Below are 14,455 nucleotides of genomic sequence, written 5' to 3'. Positions count from 1 at the left end.
ACAGTTCAATTGTAATCTGTGTGATGAAGCCTTGTGAAACTAGGTTTGTGTGTGAAGTATCTCTCCCTTTAAAATAATAGGGATGTTTTAAGTGCCTTTACTCTTGGGTAGTATGTATGCTACACAAAAGGCTTGGCAGATACAGGTTGATTTGAGCTTTGACAAGAGTGCAACGAGCCATTGCATTATTACTGACGAAAATTTCCACTAAAGGCCGAATGGACTGTTTAGTCTGTAGGGTCTTAGGGACTGTCTCTATTTGTTTTTCTAGCATGAAGCTCTATAAAACTGAATGTAACTTTTGCTCAAATATTCAGTGTGGCACATTTTACATTAGCAAAATCATTGAAAAATGACATCTAAGAAAATGATGTGTGAAATTCAACAATGTTTACCCTGTACAATCACCACCTGTATGAAGAAAAATAAGTAATGTTAACTTTTCATAAGGAGCATTAATAGTTTGAAGTGAGATACTGAATGAAATTTTAGCAGTGAGTTACCTTTACTTGATGGAAGTTTATCAAGGTTACTGGTAGCTTCTGTAGACACAGCTTCCAGTGAAATGAGTGGAATCTGAGTATTAAGCTGTGAGGCATTTCTTAATCTTAGGTTTATTTACTTTGATTACATTCTTGTTTTATAGGAGAAAACTCCAGGAGTTGTTATTAAATTTCTATGCTGGAATTTCTATGCTACACTTGTTCCTCCTCAAATCACCCAAATGCCTCCCTTTTCCTGCCTTTGGTTCTTCCCTGAAACATCCCATAATAAGTCCTGTCCAATCCCAAAGTGCTCTTCCCCTGCATCCCACCACTGTGCCACACACCTCAGCAGCAATTCCCCCTCAGTCCAAAAGGTGCTCTGGCATTGACTCATCTTGATGGGCTTCAGGTCGGGACTCAGCCTGGGGCTGAGGCTCTCCTGGGACAGCCCTGGGACGGGCCCAGACTGGGTGTCCCTTCCTCTGAGTCCTTAAGTTGGGTTCCTACCTGCCATTGTGCCCCTGTGTTCCTTTGGGCTTGCACAGGTGGGCCTTTGGTAGCCTAATGACCCCTGTGATGAACCTGACAGGATATCATTTGGGCTCCCACTCCTGCCATTGTGTCTCTGTGCTCCTGTGTGGGTGTGCAGGCAAGTTTTTATCATGTAACTTAATACTCTCCATTCTCTCATTTTTTCCAGCCAAATCTAGTGAATTTGTATTTCTTGAACTGTCCCAACCACTCTCAGAACGGGAGGAAGACGGACTGGTTGAGTTGCTTACAGATGTAAGCAAAAAGAACAGAGCACCAGATCTCCTTGACGTTTTGTCTTTGAAGCAAGTGTTACCCTTGTTTAAGGACCTTTCTCCTGAAGAGAGCTCTTTTATGAGCTACAGTAAGGATCTGCTAAAGAAGTGTATGCCAAAAGAGAATACCTCAGATGCCCGTGAGCCTGAAGTTCAGGTTAGTGAGTAGCTGTTGCCTCATTCACCACCTGTTGTCATTCACATGTTCTAGGAAACTTTAGATCAGCCAGTTGCAGAAAGTAAGTTCTTTCTTAATCTGTAGCTCAAAAAAAAAAAAAGTCATATTTGTTAATTCTCTCTCACACTGGGACAAGATTTGCAGTAAACTGGTTTGTATCCATGGAGGGATAGTGTATAGACCTCATCAGTAAGGGACAAATACTGAAGCTTTAGGTTGACTCATGGTTGCATATGCCTAGAACCACGGGGATTTCCTGCCCTTATGGTGTCTACAGGGTAGCAAGTTGGGAAATAATCAAGTAATGAGTGATGGAGCCATTTTTCAGTTGAGCTGGAAGTGAAGAGGTGCAGCAGAGGAGGAGCTGTGTATTTTATTAGTTCCAGACACCTCTAGACATTCTTGTGTGGGCTCCACAGCTTGAAATGCTAAATGATCCCTAAGGCTGCTGGGGAGCTGGGGCTGTGCAAGATAATGTGTTAATACGCCTCCCTCTGAGGAGTAAATGTCTCAACTCAACCCCATGTCATTGTCACTTCAGAAATGACATATTTGTTCCTATCAGTAAAAAGCACAGAGGCAACAGATCAATCTGGCTGTGAAACTGGGAACTTAAAAACTGGGCAAACAGTTCAATTCTGTATCATTTTTAGGCAAATTGTTAAGAACTAGATTTTCAAACCTTCCAAGCATACACAACTCCTAGTAATACAGTCTGATACTTGTCTCCATCCTTTCAGGTCCTGTTTCTTTCCCAAAACCAATACTGTGTCAGTTGGCTGAATAATGCTTAAACAGTTTTAGAGAGAGGTTATGAACAGATGAAGACCTGCTATCATTTTAAAAGGGGCATAACATTTTTATTGTCTGAGAGTGGCACATTTGCCTAAATACTGATGTTTACATTTCTGCTCTCCATCAAGATTTCTCTTCCATGGTGTAGGGTACTCCTGTGGGCTTCAGACTTGTTTTTCATGTGTTCAGTTTTACATATCAAGCTGTGCAGTGCTTTTCACTATTATTATATTTGGATTTTTTTCTGCTAGGAATCAAAACCAAAAGTGACCAGGCCCAGTTATGCACTTGCAAATAAGCAGAATAGTGGTTGCTATCATATCTCTCTGTCTTCTGCACTGAATGAAGAATGGAAAGAAGTAAGAGAAACTGGAACAGTTAAGAAGTAAGTATATTTAATAGAAATGAGAAGGTGAAGATAAAACAAATTGAATATACAAATTGCTGGAATGAAAGCATTCTCTAGTTGATTTGAAAGTGTTGTGTGAAAGATACTCTAGAAATCTAAAATATCATCAAGTATGAATGTAGTTATTCTGGTTTCCATCCTGATAACTTAATAGACAAAGTTAATGTGTTACAAGATGACAGGAAATCTCGCACAAATTGGAGAATACCTGAATTGTGACTACAGGCTCATATCATGAATGCATCAGTGGGAGAGCAGGGTCCTCATGGCCTCTGTGAGTGTCCATCTAAGTCCGTATCACAGCAAAACAATTGCTAACTTAAGCTGAGCCTTTTTAAAAAATCTAAACAATGCTTTCTTTCACTGTTCTGTCACACTTGGTCTATTTGTAACTAGTTTGTCATACAATTTACTAGTTAGTACACGAGCTTGGTTAACAAAAGACATTAGAAAATGAGAACACACACATGTGTAATGCAGCTAGATGCTATGAGAGTGCTGAGACGCCTCAGTTCTGTCTGCACAAGCCTCTTAGTCCTCATACTTCTAGTATGGCAAACATTAGTGAACTAAATTACTCTTGAGAACTGTTTCCTTTTGCTGTTACTGTTTTTACTGACAGTATAGCATTTGGTTTTGTTTCTGCAACAACAAAAATGCTCAGTTCATGGTTCCCATTAAGTCTTATGGTTGTTAATCTAGAGCTTTTAAAATACATTTTAAATACTAGTGTTAGAAGTAACTTGGGCATTTTCAAACCACTTACAGTACATATGCTGCATGGTGTGTAAACCCAAATTTCCTGCTTGGAAATGTGGTTAGTCCTTATTGAACTCTTAATGAATAGAAAATCACTGTTAATTCCTACCATTTGAGAATATGTCCCCTAGTATTTCTTCCATTTTATGTAGCCATTTGTCAGTTGTTTTTATCAAAACCAGAAAAACTACATGAAGGTAAAAAGTAATCTCCTTTTCAAAAGTTTTCTCAAAATTTCAGTGTGCAGTGGGATGCATGTTTATTTTGTAACACTTAACTATTGGCAGAAGAAATGGTAAAGAACTTTTGTGTTAACAGTTTTGAGAACTACCACTTTTAACAGGTATTCTAGAAAATCTTCTCCATGTGGAACAGCCCAACTAATAAGAATGTCATGTAAGACACAGTTTGTCACTGTTATAACATGGTTTGTGTTTTCTAGTTTAATTGTTTATCCACCTCCACCTGCAAAAGGAGGACTGGGAGTCACAAGAGAAGACCTAGAGTGCTTAGAATATGGAGAGTTTCTCAATGATGTCATCATTGATTTCTATCTTAAGTAAGTAATCACAGCCTTAATTGTACCCTTCTTTCTGGGACCTGATCTGGACTTGAATGTTACTGTAAATGTTAATCACTGAATATGATACTACAATTTTAGAAGTAACATGATGAAATTGTAAGTTAGACTTCTGTTAAAGCTTTGTGTATTCCCTGCTGTTTCTTTTGTTTAAGTTCCCATCTTGTCCCTCTAAAGAACTGTGATATAATCGAAACAGAAAAGCTGGGGGGGAAAAAGCCTCTTGGTGACCTCACAGAACAGCAAGTGCTGAGCAGTTTTAAACAGACAGTTGAACAGAGTAAAGGGTCTGTACTACATAGTTTATTTACTAAGTTTGCATGAAGTGGAGCATCTGGAGTTCCTTCAGGAATTCTTCTGATGCACAGTTCCTGCAGAAAGGAACACAGCTAATGCTTCTTGAAGAAGTTGTGCTTGGCTTAACTGCTTCATGCCATCCTGCTAAAGCTGCTTGTGAAAGCAGGTTTTCCAGAACCAGCATTGTGGGCCACCATTTCCTAAAGCTGAGGTTTATTTTCCCTGTGCTGACTTAAACCTGAGCCAAATTATGGCTCTTTTGAAGGTTGTCTGCAAGGATTCCATTTTGCTTGGCATCCAGCATGGCTTTGGTAACTGTAAGCAATAGGAAGCCAGTTAAAATTTCTTGCCTAAAGGAGTGGGAAAGGAAATGTGTACCAGAGTGTTTCGATGTGGTTTTGTAGCAGAGCCACCTGTGTTTTGCTCTAAACTAGAAATAAATCATGCAGTGTGATCCTGACAATAGCTGTCACTTCATCACATCAGAAAAGGACAATTTGAATAAAGGAATTTAATGCAATCATTGCTGAAATCCCTCTGCTTTTAAAATTTGTTAGACTTCCCACATTCTCAGTTTTCATTGTGTTGCAAGCTGTGTCACGTATGACTGTGTCGCCCAAGTCGCTGGGTGAAGATGGAGGCACCTCTTGTAGGGAGACTGCAGTTGTAAGAGCTTTGGCCTTCTAGGATGACAAAATAAACACTCCAGCTGATGATTACAGTAAAATAATACATAATGAGTTCAAGAAGGACAGGGAACTTCTTGAGAGAGTCCAGCACAGAGCCACGAAGATGATAAAGGGAGTGGAGCATCTCCCTTATGAGGAAAGGCTGAGGGAGCTGGGTCTCTTTAGCTCGGAGAAGAGGAGAATGAGGGGAGCCCTCATTAATGTTTATAAATATGTTAAGGGTGAATGTCATGAGGATGGAGCCAGGCTCTTCTCAGTGATGTCCAATGATAGGACAAGGGGCAATGGGTGTAGCTGGAACACAGGAGGTTCTGCTTAAACTTGATAAGAAACCTCTTTACGGTGAGGGTGACAGAGCACTGGGACAGGCTGCCCAGGGAGGGTGTGGAGTCTCCTTCTCTGGAGACATTCAAAACCCGCCTGGATGCCTTTCTGTGTGATCTCATTTAGGTGTTCCTGCTTTGTCAGGGGGATTGAACTAGATGATCTTTTGAGGTCCCTTCCAATCCCCAACATTCTGTGATTCTGTGAGTACCTGTAGAATATTGTCTTAACTTTCACATGCATAATCTGTAGAAGTAAAATGGACAATTTATAGTACTGGACTGTTCTATGCTTTTTGTATATGCAGGATTATAACACTCCTCAGGCTTATACTTGGTTAGTTTTTCAAGCCTGTCTTAATTGCAAGGGCTAGAAACCTATCTCTAAAAATAAATTCAGAAACATTAATAAATCAAACAGTCACAAATCTGAGATTAAAAATAACTGCATTCTTAGCAGTTGCTTGGCAGTTACATACTGTGATGATGTCTACCCATGTGCATATTGAAAACAGAGTAGAGAGAAAAGTTTGGCATGATTAGCAGTTGTGAAGGCAACTGATAGTAGCATAACCTAAAATGATTGTCCTTTTTTATCAGTAATGGTACTTTCCAGAAAAGGAATTGAATCATTTCCTTCTTTTCTTTTTGGCAGGTACCTGTTGTTGGAGAAGGCACCAAAACATCTTGCTGACCGTACGCACATTTTCAGCAGTTTCTTCTATAAGTGCCTGACCAGGACAGAAAAAAACTCTGGGGGGGATTTCAAAGTTTCGTAAGTTCATTTTAGATGTCATTACAAACAGAAATAAGCTATCTGTTGATGCCACTTGGAAGTTCTGCAGATAATCTCCTAATTAGCACATAAAATAGTAATCAGTGTTCTTCAAAGGAATAGTGGTCAAATGTTGTAACTCACAGCTTAAGCATAGTGATGTTTTTTGTTAAAATCTACATGTGATTCATACTAAGTATGAATGAAAATGTTATCACCTTTCTCCATCTTTATCTGAATCTTTGCTTCAGACAATTATTTGTGTATTTTGATCTTTTTACTATAAACTCAGAGTTTTGCAAGGCATGCATCATTTTAAGAAATTGCACTTCTGAAAGTATCTTTAGATCTACCACATATTTCATTTTACATATTGATAATAAGTTACTGTCCAAATTTTTAGTAAGAAAATTTTCTTGCACACCAACTTTACACATAGAATTGGAGAGTTTCACAAAAAGGTATCACTAAGAGCTCAAGAACCCTGTGTTTCCAGGGTCACTTTGTGTTTCCAGCTGAGGCTGTATAAAGGGTAGGACCATCCCTAGCATACTTTCTCTTCCTTCTCAACCCTGATGTCTGAGAGTGGAGCTTGCCCTGCCACTTTGCTTACAGTGATGATCTGCCAGCAATTTTCATTCTGTTTTCATCATTTAGTTTATCAAAGTTTATTTTCCTGTTTCTCCGAAGTGGTTTTTCTTTTGTTATCCATGAAGTCCCCATGTTTTTAATTCTACTGACAAACAAGACCACCTACACAGAGATGTGCCATCTTGTTTGTGTTACAGTCACTGCTGGGTGCTGCTATGTTAAAGGGAAAAAAATGCAACTTCTGTAATATTTCCAAAGATGTCTCAAAAATTCAAGGAACTGTGAGAGAATGTCTTCCATCATTTTACTGTCTTCTCACCCTGAATGTTCTGAGGTGCAGACAAAATTATCACTGTTAAGAATGCTGTTGTGCCTTGATCTGATTCCTTTTACAAAGATGGACTGTCCATAACCTTCTTGAGAAACTGGAATGGCACTCTTAAGTCATGTCACCATATTTCAAGGACTTTAGGTACTCTGGATCAGGAGATAGCTGCTGAAATTCTAGGTTTGTGTTTGGGTTTAGATACTTACCTAGTGATTACAAGTAGTTTGGGTTTTGTTTTTTGTTTCTGTGGGTTTTTTGGATAAATTGAGAGTGAAAAACTTGGCTCTGCGCTGTTGTAAGTTAAATTAATCTCAACTGATGTAGATACTTAAAGACTCTGCTTCTCTTTCTCCACACTGCTTAGGTAGGAGATTGAGGAAGCTCGTTCTGTAGGTGCTTTCCCAGGTTGCAAGCATGCCTACTCCTTTTAAGTTCCCAGTGCTTCTGGAGTCACATAGGAGAGGAAGTTTGCAGCAAGTTTGGACTTAATGCTGGCCCATGGAGAGTCCCACAGCAGCTTGTTTTTCCATTCCTTGCTCCTTTTCTCCTGTTCCTTCCTTACTTAACTTATATTTCTTGATCACAGATTAGTGTGGAATCAGAGTGGTAAAAGGGATGTCTCCTGAGTAGAGTGAATTTTGATTTCAGATCATACTGGATCAAAGGTCTATGAACTGCTGGTTTCTATTTCACCTTGTGCAAACTAAGAAAGTTGAAAAACCTAAATTTAGGTTTCTTAAATTTTTCTTATTCTCCTGGTATCCTGTCCTCATGCTTTATGTCTGTAGGACTGGAAATGAAATGAAATGTGCTCCAGCATTTACAGGTCAGGACTGGAGGGAATCTGTTTCAGTTCTGGCCTTGCTACAAGTGTGTTGCATTACCCTATGTGAGGCATTTAGCTTTTTAATTCAAAAGAGAAGATTGTTTAAACAGGGCTTCAAAAGTGGTATTGTTAAGTTTTAATTCATGGATATTTGCAAATTATTATAGATCTGTTTTTATACTGGCTGGTGTTTAGATGAGATTTTTGCATTTAGTGTAGTAAAGAATAATTACTGGATAAATAACTGCAAGAAATCCTTTCAGATGATGATTTTTTTCCAGAAAAGTTTAACGTGGTTCAGAAATGGCTTGTTAGTCACTTGTCTTAATGGTGTGCTGATGGCTTGTTTTGTTTTGTTTTGTTTTGTTTTGTTTTTGGGGGGGGGGGAATTTCAAGAGTAAATGAAAAACTCATTGAGAGATTGGGAAGATGTAGGAGTACTAATCCCTGTACCTTGCTTTAACTAAAAAGAACACATCTGAGCAACAATTGTCATCTGATTTCTGCAGAGAGGCACAGAGAAGACACAGAAGAGTAAAAACGTGGACTCGTCATATAAACATCTTCAGCAAAGATTATATCTTTGTACCTGTGAATGAAGAGTAAGTCTATGTTTTATACACCTTTTCTGATATTCAAAGATTTAAATATTTGAATGTTGGCGTGATAAAAAGATTTATGGCTGTAAGTTTGGATTGTTGGAAGTGAACGCATTAGATTCTGAAGAAGTAACAGGTGTGGAATGAGTAATTTTGAAATATCTTCAAAAGTTAAACTTTTTATTTAGTTATCGTCAGTAAACTTTGCATCTTTGATTTTTTTTTTTAACTGAAAATTGCTTTTATATATTTTTCAAAAGAATTTGTTTGTCATTATGATGAATCCTGTGCACATAAGTAATGTTTCTATGAAGAAATCACAGCAAGTCATAATGTTAATGGGTCAGGAGTAGTACTTCCATGGTCAGTGCCTTAGCCCTGTTGAACTGACTTGCATATGGAAACTCCAGTGTAACTAACTAGTCACTGAGAGTTACATATGCAAAACAGCTGCAGAAAGTGATAAGTCTAGAGGCATGTCATACCTTCAGCTATATTCAAAACTATGATCACCATCACAGATTATTATATTACTTTTTTTTTTTAGCGTGGGGTGAGTGGTGATAAACTGATAAATTACTGTGATGGGTTTATTGGGTTTTTTTAAAGGAATCAATGCTTGTTTTTTGCTGTTATGCCACAATGCAAAGTAAAAAAACAAGTGAGAGGATTAATATGAGATGCCATCGAGGAACATAATGATGGCTATGTGTTACAGAACAGTGATCCGTGAGCTCTTTGATGTTATAAAAACTTTTCATATCCTTTTCAGAACCAAATATTTTGATGTTTTTTCCCCTCCCTCTCCCCACTGCTGGGCAGGTCTCACTGGTACATTGCAGTTATCTGTTTTCCTTGGTTAGAAGAAGCTGTGTATGAGGAGTGTCCCCATCAGAATTCATTATATCACCAGCCTCACCAGTCTCCACTTCGATCAGAGTGTGAGAACACTAGAACTGATTCAGTGTTGGCCTTTCATGGTAACTGCAAGGATGATGAAGAAATGGATACTAACAGAAGTTTGTTCTCAAAAGGTAGGTAATCTAGAAGAAAATTATGTCAAGCCATATACAGTTCTAGTAGGATCTTAATCCTTGAAGGAGAGAGATGATGTCTTAAAAAGTATCTTTCACTTCCAGATTGATGTAATATGTTTTTGTATTACTGTGCATAGTAAGGATTGCTCTGCATTCTTGTTCTCTGCAATTCTGGAAAGTAACTGGAAGGGACATGGAAAATCAGTGGCCCAGATCCCATCATGAATGAAAAGTTCTTGGATTTCAGTAGAAATTTTATCAGGGAGCAAGGCCTTCAATAACTCTACCATTGGAGCATTCAGAGGGAAGCAAAGTTAGTTTATACTTTGCTATTGTATTTTGAATACTGATAATCATGAATTTGAAAATATTTCAGTTAAGAGATATTTTCTTAAGACTTTTTAATTGTGTACTTGTTCTTTTTTACCAGGTGGCAATGAAATTGCTGCTTCGGCTTCAGTCCTGGATTTAGGTATTTCTGAAGTAAGTGCCTTTTTGTACTGATGGAGAAAACATATATTACTCTTATTTCTGAAGGCTCTGAGACTTGACCAAGTGACTTTTACATCATCTTTTTTGCAGAAGCTGTCAATGTGTGAGTGGCCTGCAGCATGTGCAAGGCACTTTAAATTAACCTAAAGTCCTCCTTTGCCTGCTTATATTGCCTGTGCTATGCTTTCATATGTTTTTAAAAATGATCAGTTTCTTATTTCCTGAAATAGGAGCTCTCTAGCTTTACCTTTAAATCTATGATGACATTTGAGTTTATAGTTGTTGTAGGGGTTTTTTTTTTAGTTTATTTTTATTTTCTCTTCTTCCAGATCTCCTTAAATAATTCCAAAAGGCAGATCTGTAAAAGGTATGTTTCTGGATTCATACTAATACTGTGTCATTAAATTATATTAAGAAATCTGCAGTCATTCAGTTACTTGTCATAAAGCCACAGCTGTAGGAACTTGTCCATTTTTTTTCCATGTTTGTTCAGATATTGATGCTCTTGTTAAGCTGTATTGAAACAAAATATTTGCTTCAGTACGGTTGGTAATGAAAAACTACAGTGATTTTTTTGTTGTTTTTTTGTTGTGTACAGGCCTTGTATACTCATCTTAGATTCTTTGAAAGCTGGTTCCGTGCAAAAAACAGTTCAGGTTTTGAGAGAGTAAGTAACTACAGTTTCTGTTTGTTAGAAAGAGATGTTGCAAGTCATATTTCTATGTTCAAAATACTTTTCTCTATAAAGGTGTATGTTTCTAATGCTAAAGGAAAATCCATACAGAGCCACATCAAAGAAAATTGTAATAGCAATACAGAGGCTTGTGTGAAAAGCTTGTCTTTGTTCTGCAGCCCAGATACAATGAAAAAGTTGTAAAGTGGACAGTCTTTTTGAAAAAAAAAAAAAAAAAAGAGGTTTGTTTTTGGGTTTTTCTTTAATCCACTCCAGCTGAGTGATGGGAGTGTTTTTAAGGGTAGAAAAACAGATACTTTAAAACGAATACCTTGAAATTTAAATGATTAATTTTCCAGTGGGCTGATCTTCATTTTTTTTTTGATGGCGCTTCCCGAATTACAGTGTTAAATCCACTCCAGTCTTTTATGTGATAAGTATTTAAGTATTGGAAGAACATTTTCAAACTTTCGGTTCTTTTACACACTCATAATAACTTTAATATGTATCAACAACTTTTTAAAAAGCTGTTAATATTAAATATTTTAAGATAAACAGAATTTTTCCTTTTGTTCTCAGTTGTATTTACTGAAAGGAAGAAAAATCTGTAAAACAAATAGTGTATTCTTCTTACAAAAGTAAATTCTTCAAAATACTATGTGAGGGTTGGATGATAATCAGAATTTTTTGTGAAACTATGTTTTCCCTAGATAGAGAGGCCTCTTAGGAGGAGGAATGGGATAACTTTTTTTTTTTTTAATCTTTTTGGAATGTATTAACTTAGTGCTCTATGCTTTGAGCTACACCTGAGGTTGAAATTCCAAAGAGGGCGGTTTCCTGGAGTTCAGAGAGACATTGTGAAAAGTCAGAAAACAAAGAGATGATTTATGGAGTTGAGAGATCAGGGTAGTTTGGGAAGTAGACCTTTTATTCCTTCACTTTGCAGTTACACCCAAAAAAGCAGAAGTTTAAGGAAAGTGATGAAGGGGTTCTGTGACCCCTTCTTTCCTTGAGTTGATTTTTGTTGTGTTTTAGGCAGCAGTGTAGGCTCAAACAAATTATTTTTAAAGTCTACAGTCATAGGTTCTTGCAGTTTCTAGGGAATGTGCCTCACTGGACTGTCTTCATCTTTGAATTGTTTCATGTTTGCCTTCTTTTCACAGTTACAGTTTCCCCAGAGGTGTTTTGGGTGATTTATATGTATTTTTATTCTCAGAATTGCGAGAACTTGAGGCTTTTAGAAATCAAACACAAGGTCTGACTTAATGTATATATCTTTTTATTCCATAAAGTCAGACCTTATGTTTGATTTTTAGTAGCCCTGAGCTTTTGCCGCTCTGACTAAAGTCAGCAGAAAAGTAAAGGTAACTTGCCTTTGAAAATCAGGCCCTTAGGCTTTCAAACCCATCTTCAAAATCAGTGGTCAGCCCAGAATGTGGGGTCAGAGAATTGCTACTGAAACACAAGAACAATAGAAAAAGCCTGATAACAAATTAGTCATAATCATTAAAAAAAGTGATCCCTTAAGGTTTTTAACAAGTCTTTATATACCTTGTACACTAGTAGGCTGCAAGGGTTATATTGCTGCAATTGTCATTGAAGTTCTTTGTAAGGTGAGTTCTAAAGTTTTTTTTAATGGTTTGCTTAAGTTAGAAAACCACTGCTGGCCTCTTGGGATGAACCCAGGAAAAATCTCTGTGATAGCTTGGAAAGATTACTTGAGTTCTTCCTTTAGTTAATGTTTCAGAATGTCCTGGTATCCTAATAGCTTGAAGAAACTCAGCACAAATAACTGTTTTTATTTAATGTCCTGCACCTCTCTGGTTTCTGTGTCACATGTTATATGGTAGAGATGCCTCTGAGTGTGCTAGAATATTAGATAGTGGAAATTGCATTGTTCCTTGTGTGAATTTCTTTGACAGATTCTGTGAAAGAAATTGGTTAAAGTTATTGTAGCTTTTTGGCCAGCTGCAAAACCATATTGAGTAGTATCCCAAAATGTACTGAGCTTGGGAGTTTTTTCTGAAGTATTTGATCTGTTTGCTTTCTTTTGTAGGTACCTTGAAGTGGAATGGGAAGCTAAACGAAAAACACATCGAGAATTCAATAAATCAACAATGATTGACCTGTGTCCCAGAGTGCCTAAACAAGATAATAGCAGTGACTGTGGGGTCTATTTGCTGCAGTATGTGGAAAGCTTCTTTCAGGTACAAATGGAAACTACCTTCCCTTTCCCCAAAATCACCTTAAACCCAAAAAACATATTTCTGAGGGAAATAGCGAGACACAAAAGCCTGTGATGCTCAGCCTCAAAAGTCTCAAAGCCATTTGAGGAAGAGGAGGTAAAACCTATTCTTCAAGCAGTGGCAGGGGTCTTTGTATCTAGAGCACAAACAGTTTCTCATCTGTTGGCAAACATTTCTGACCTGACCTGGTAGTTTACTGTTGCTTTTACATTGACACTTTCAATATCTCTAACTATTTGTGTGTATTTGGAGTCTCTTTAGTTTACACATTTCTGGCCTACAGATGTTACAAAGGCAGCTTTTCTGTACATCTCTTCTTATAGCCTCTAAAACTTTGGTCAGTTTGTGCATTGGCCTTTGAGTGGCTCTGCAGGCAGCAGCTTCTGCAGAGAGAGAGGGGGGGTAGCCCTTAAAAGGGAAGGTACAGAGCTCAGAGAGCCTCTTTGCTGTTCAGCACACACCTTTAAACATCTACAGATGCTGGGCTTCAGGTGCTGTGTTTTTAGGGTGTCCCCAACTCTTCTTTCCCCGATCAGTGCACTGCCTGCTTGCTCTGTCCTTTGGATGGCTCTGCTTGTTTGCTGGTTATACGTGTGGTCCATGTTCTCTCTGAGAGTCCTGGGCATGGGCCCTTGGCCAGTGCAGTTTTTTCTTGTGTAGCAGAAGAGATCACCATTCCAAAGCACCTGTACACTAATGCACACAATGTGGGGAATAAATGTGAGGAATTAGAGATCTGTGTGCAGTTGCAGGACTGTGATCTTGTTGAGATCACAGGGATGTGGTGGGATAGCTCACATGACTGCAGTGCTGTGATGGATGGACACAGGCTCTTTAGGAAGGACAGGCTGGGGAGATGAGGAGGTAGAGTTACCCTTTATGTGAGAGAGCAGCTGGAATGCTGGGAGCTCTGCCTAGGCTTGGGTGAGGAACCAACTGAGAGCTTATGGGTAGTGATTAAAGAGCAGACTAATATGAGTGTCATAGTAGTGGGCATCTGCTGTAGGCCACCTGATCAAGAACAACAAGTGGATGAGGCCTTCTGCAGACAACCAGAAGCAACCTCATGTTCACAGGCCATGGTCCCTGTGGGGGACTTTACTTGCCCTGACATCTGCTGGAGGGACAACACAGAAGGGCATAAGCAATTCAGGAGGTTTCTAAAGAGCCACAAGACAGCTTGCTGACCTGAGTGGTAGAGGAGCCAGTGAGGAGAGGTGATCTGCTGGACTGCATACTCACAAACAAAGAAGATCTGTTTGGGGATGTAAAGATAAAAGGCAGCCTTGGATGCAGTGACCATAAGATGGTGAAGTTCAGGATCATGAAGGGAAGGAGCAGGGCAAAAAGCAAGATTGTAAGCCTGGACTTTGGCCTCTTCAGGATCTGCTTGGAAGAGAAGCAAGGCCAGCACAAGGTGGTTGTAATTTGTCCTAAACATGTCAGGACTCACGGATCACAAATCATGATGTGTTTTTTACTTTGATTTTTCAATTTATCATATATTGCTTTAGTCAAAGGAAGGAGAAGGTAAATATAAGCATGGCAAAAGAATGAAGAGGGAAAG

At 38.4% G+C, this 14,455-nt stretch overlaps 1 protein-coding gene across 1 annotated transcript in view; it reads left to right on the top strand.

Annotated features, from left to right (window-relative positions):
* Nucleotides 1-1,049: 1,049 nt before the first annotated feature.
* LOC104522503 (sentrin-specific protease 7-like) overlaps nucleotides 1,050-14,455 on the top strand; it is a 14,168-nt gene continuing 762 nt past the window's right edge. The window contains exons 1-10 of the mRNA XM_010164820.1: nucleotides 1,050-1,448; nucleotides 2,516-2,649; nucleotides 3,875-3,991; nucleotides 5,977-6,096; nucleotides 8,351-8,443; nucleotides 9,263-9,474; nucleotides 9,908-9,960; nucleotides 10,299-10,336; nucleotides 10,568-10,636; nucleotides 12,699-12,849. Coding sequence (XP_010163122.1) covers nucleotides 1,050-1,448; nucleotides 2,516-2,649; nucleotides 3,875-3,991; nucleotides 5,977-6,096; nucleotides 8,351-8,443; nucleotides 9,263-9,474; nucleotides 9,908-9,960; nucleotides 10,299-10,336; nucleotides 10,568-10,636; nucleotides 12,699-12,849 — 1,386 coding nt within the window. The remainder of the gene's footprint in view (nucleotides 1,449-2,515; nucleotides 2,650-3,874; nucleotides 3,992-5,976; nucleotides 6,097-8,350; nucleotides 8,444-9,262; nucleotides 9,475-9,907; nucleotides 9,961-10,298; nucleotides 10,337-10,567; nucleotides 10,637-12,698; nucleotides 12,850-14,455) is intronic.

This window comes from Antrostomus carolinensis, unplaced genomic scaffold (genome assembly GCF_000700745.2).
Source record: "Antrostomus carolinensis isolate BGI_N321 unplaced genomic scaffold, ASM70074v2 scaffold913, whole genome shotgun sequence".
Taxonomy (NCBI): Eukaryota; Metazoa; Chordata; class Aves; order Caprimulgiformes; family Caprimulgidae; genus Antrostomus; species Antrostomus carolinensis.
This window is presented reverse-complemented; position numbering and strand designations above follow the sequence as displayed.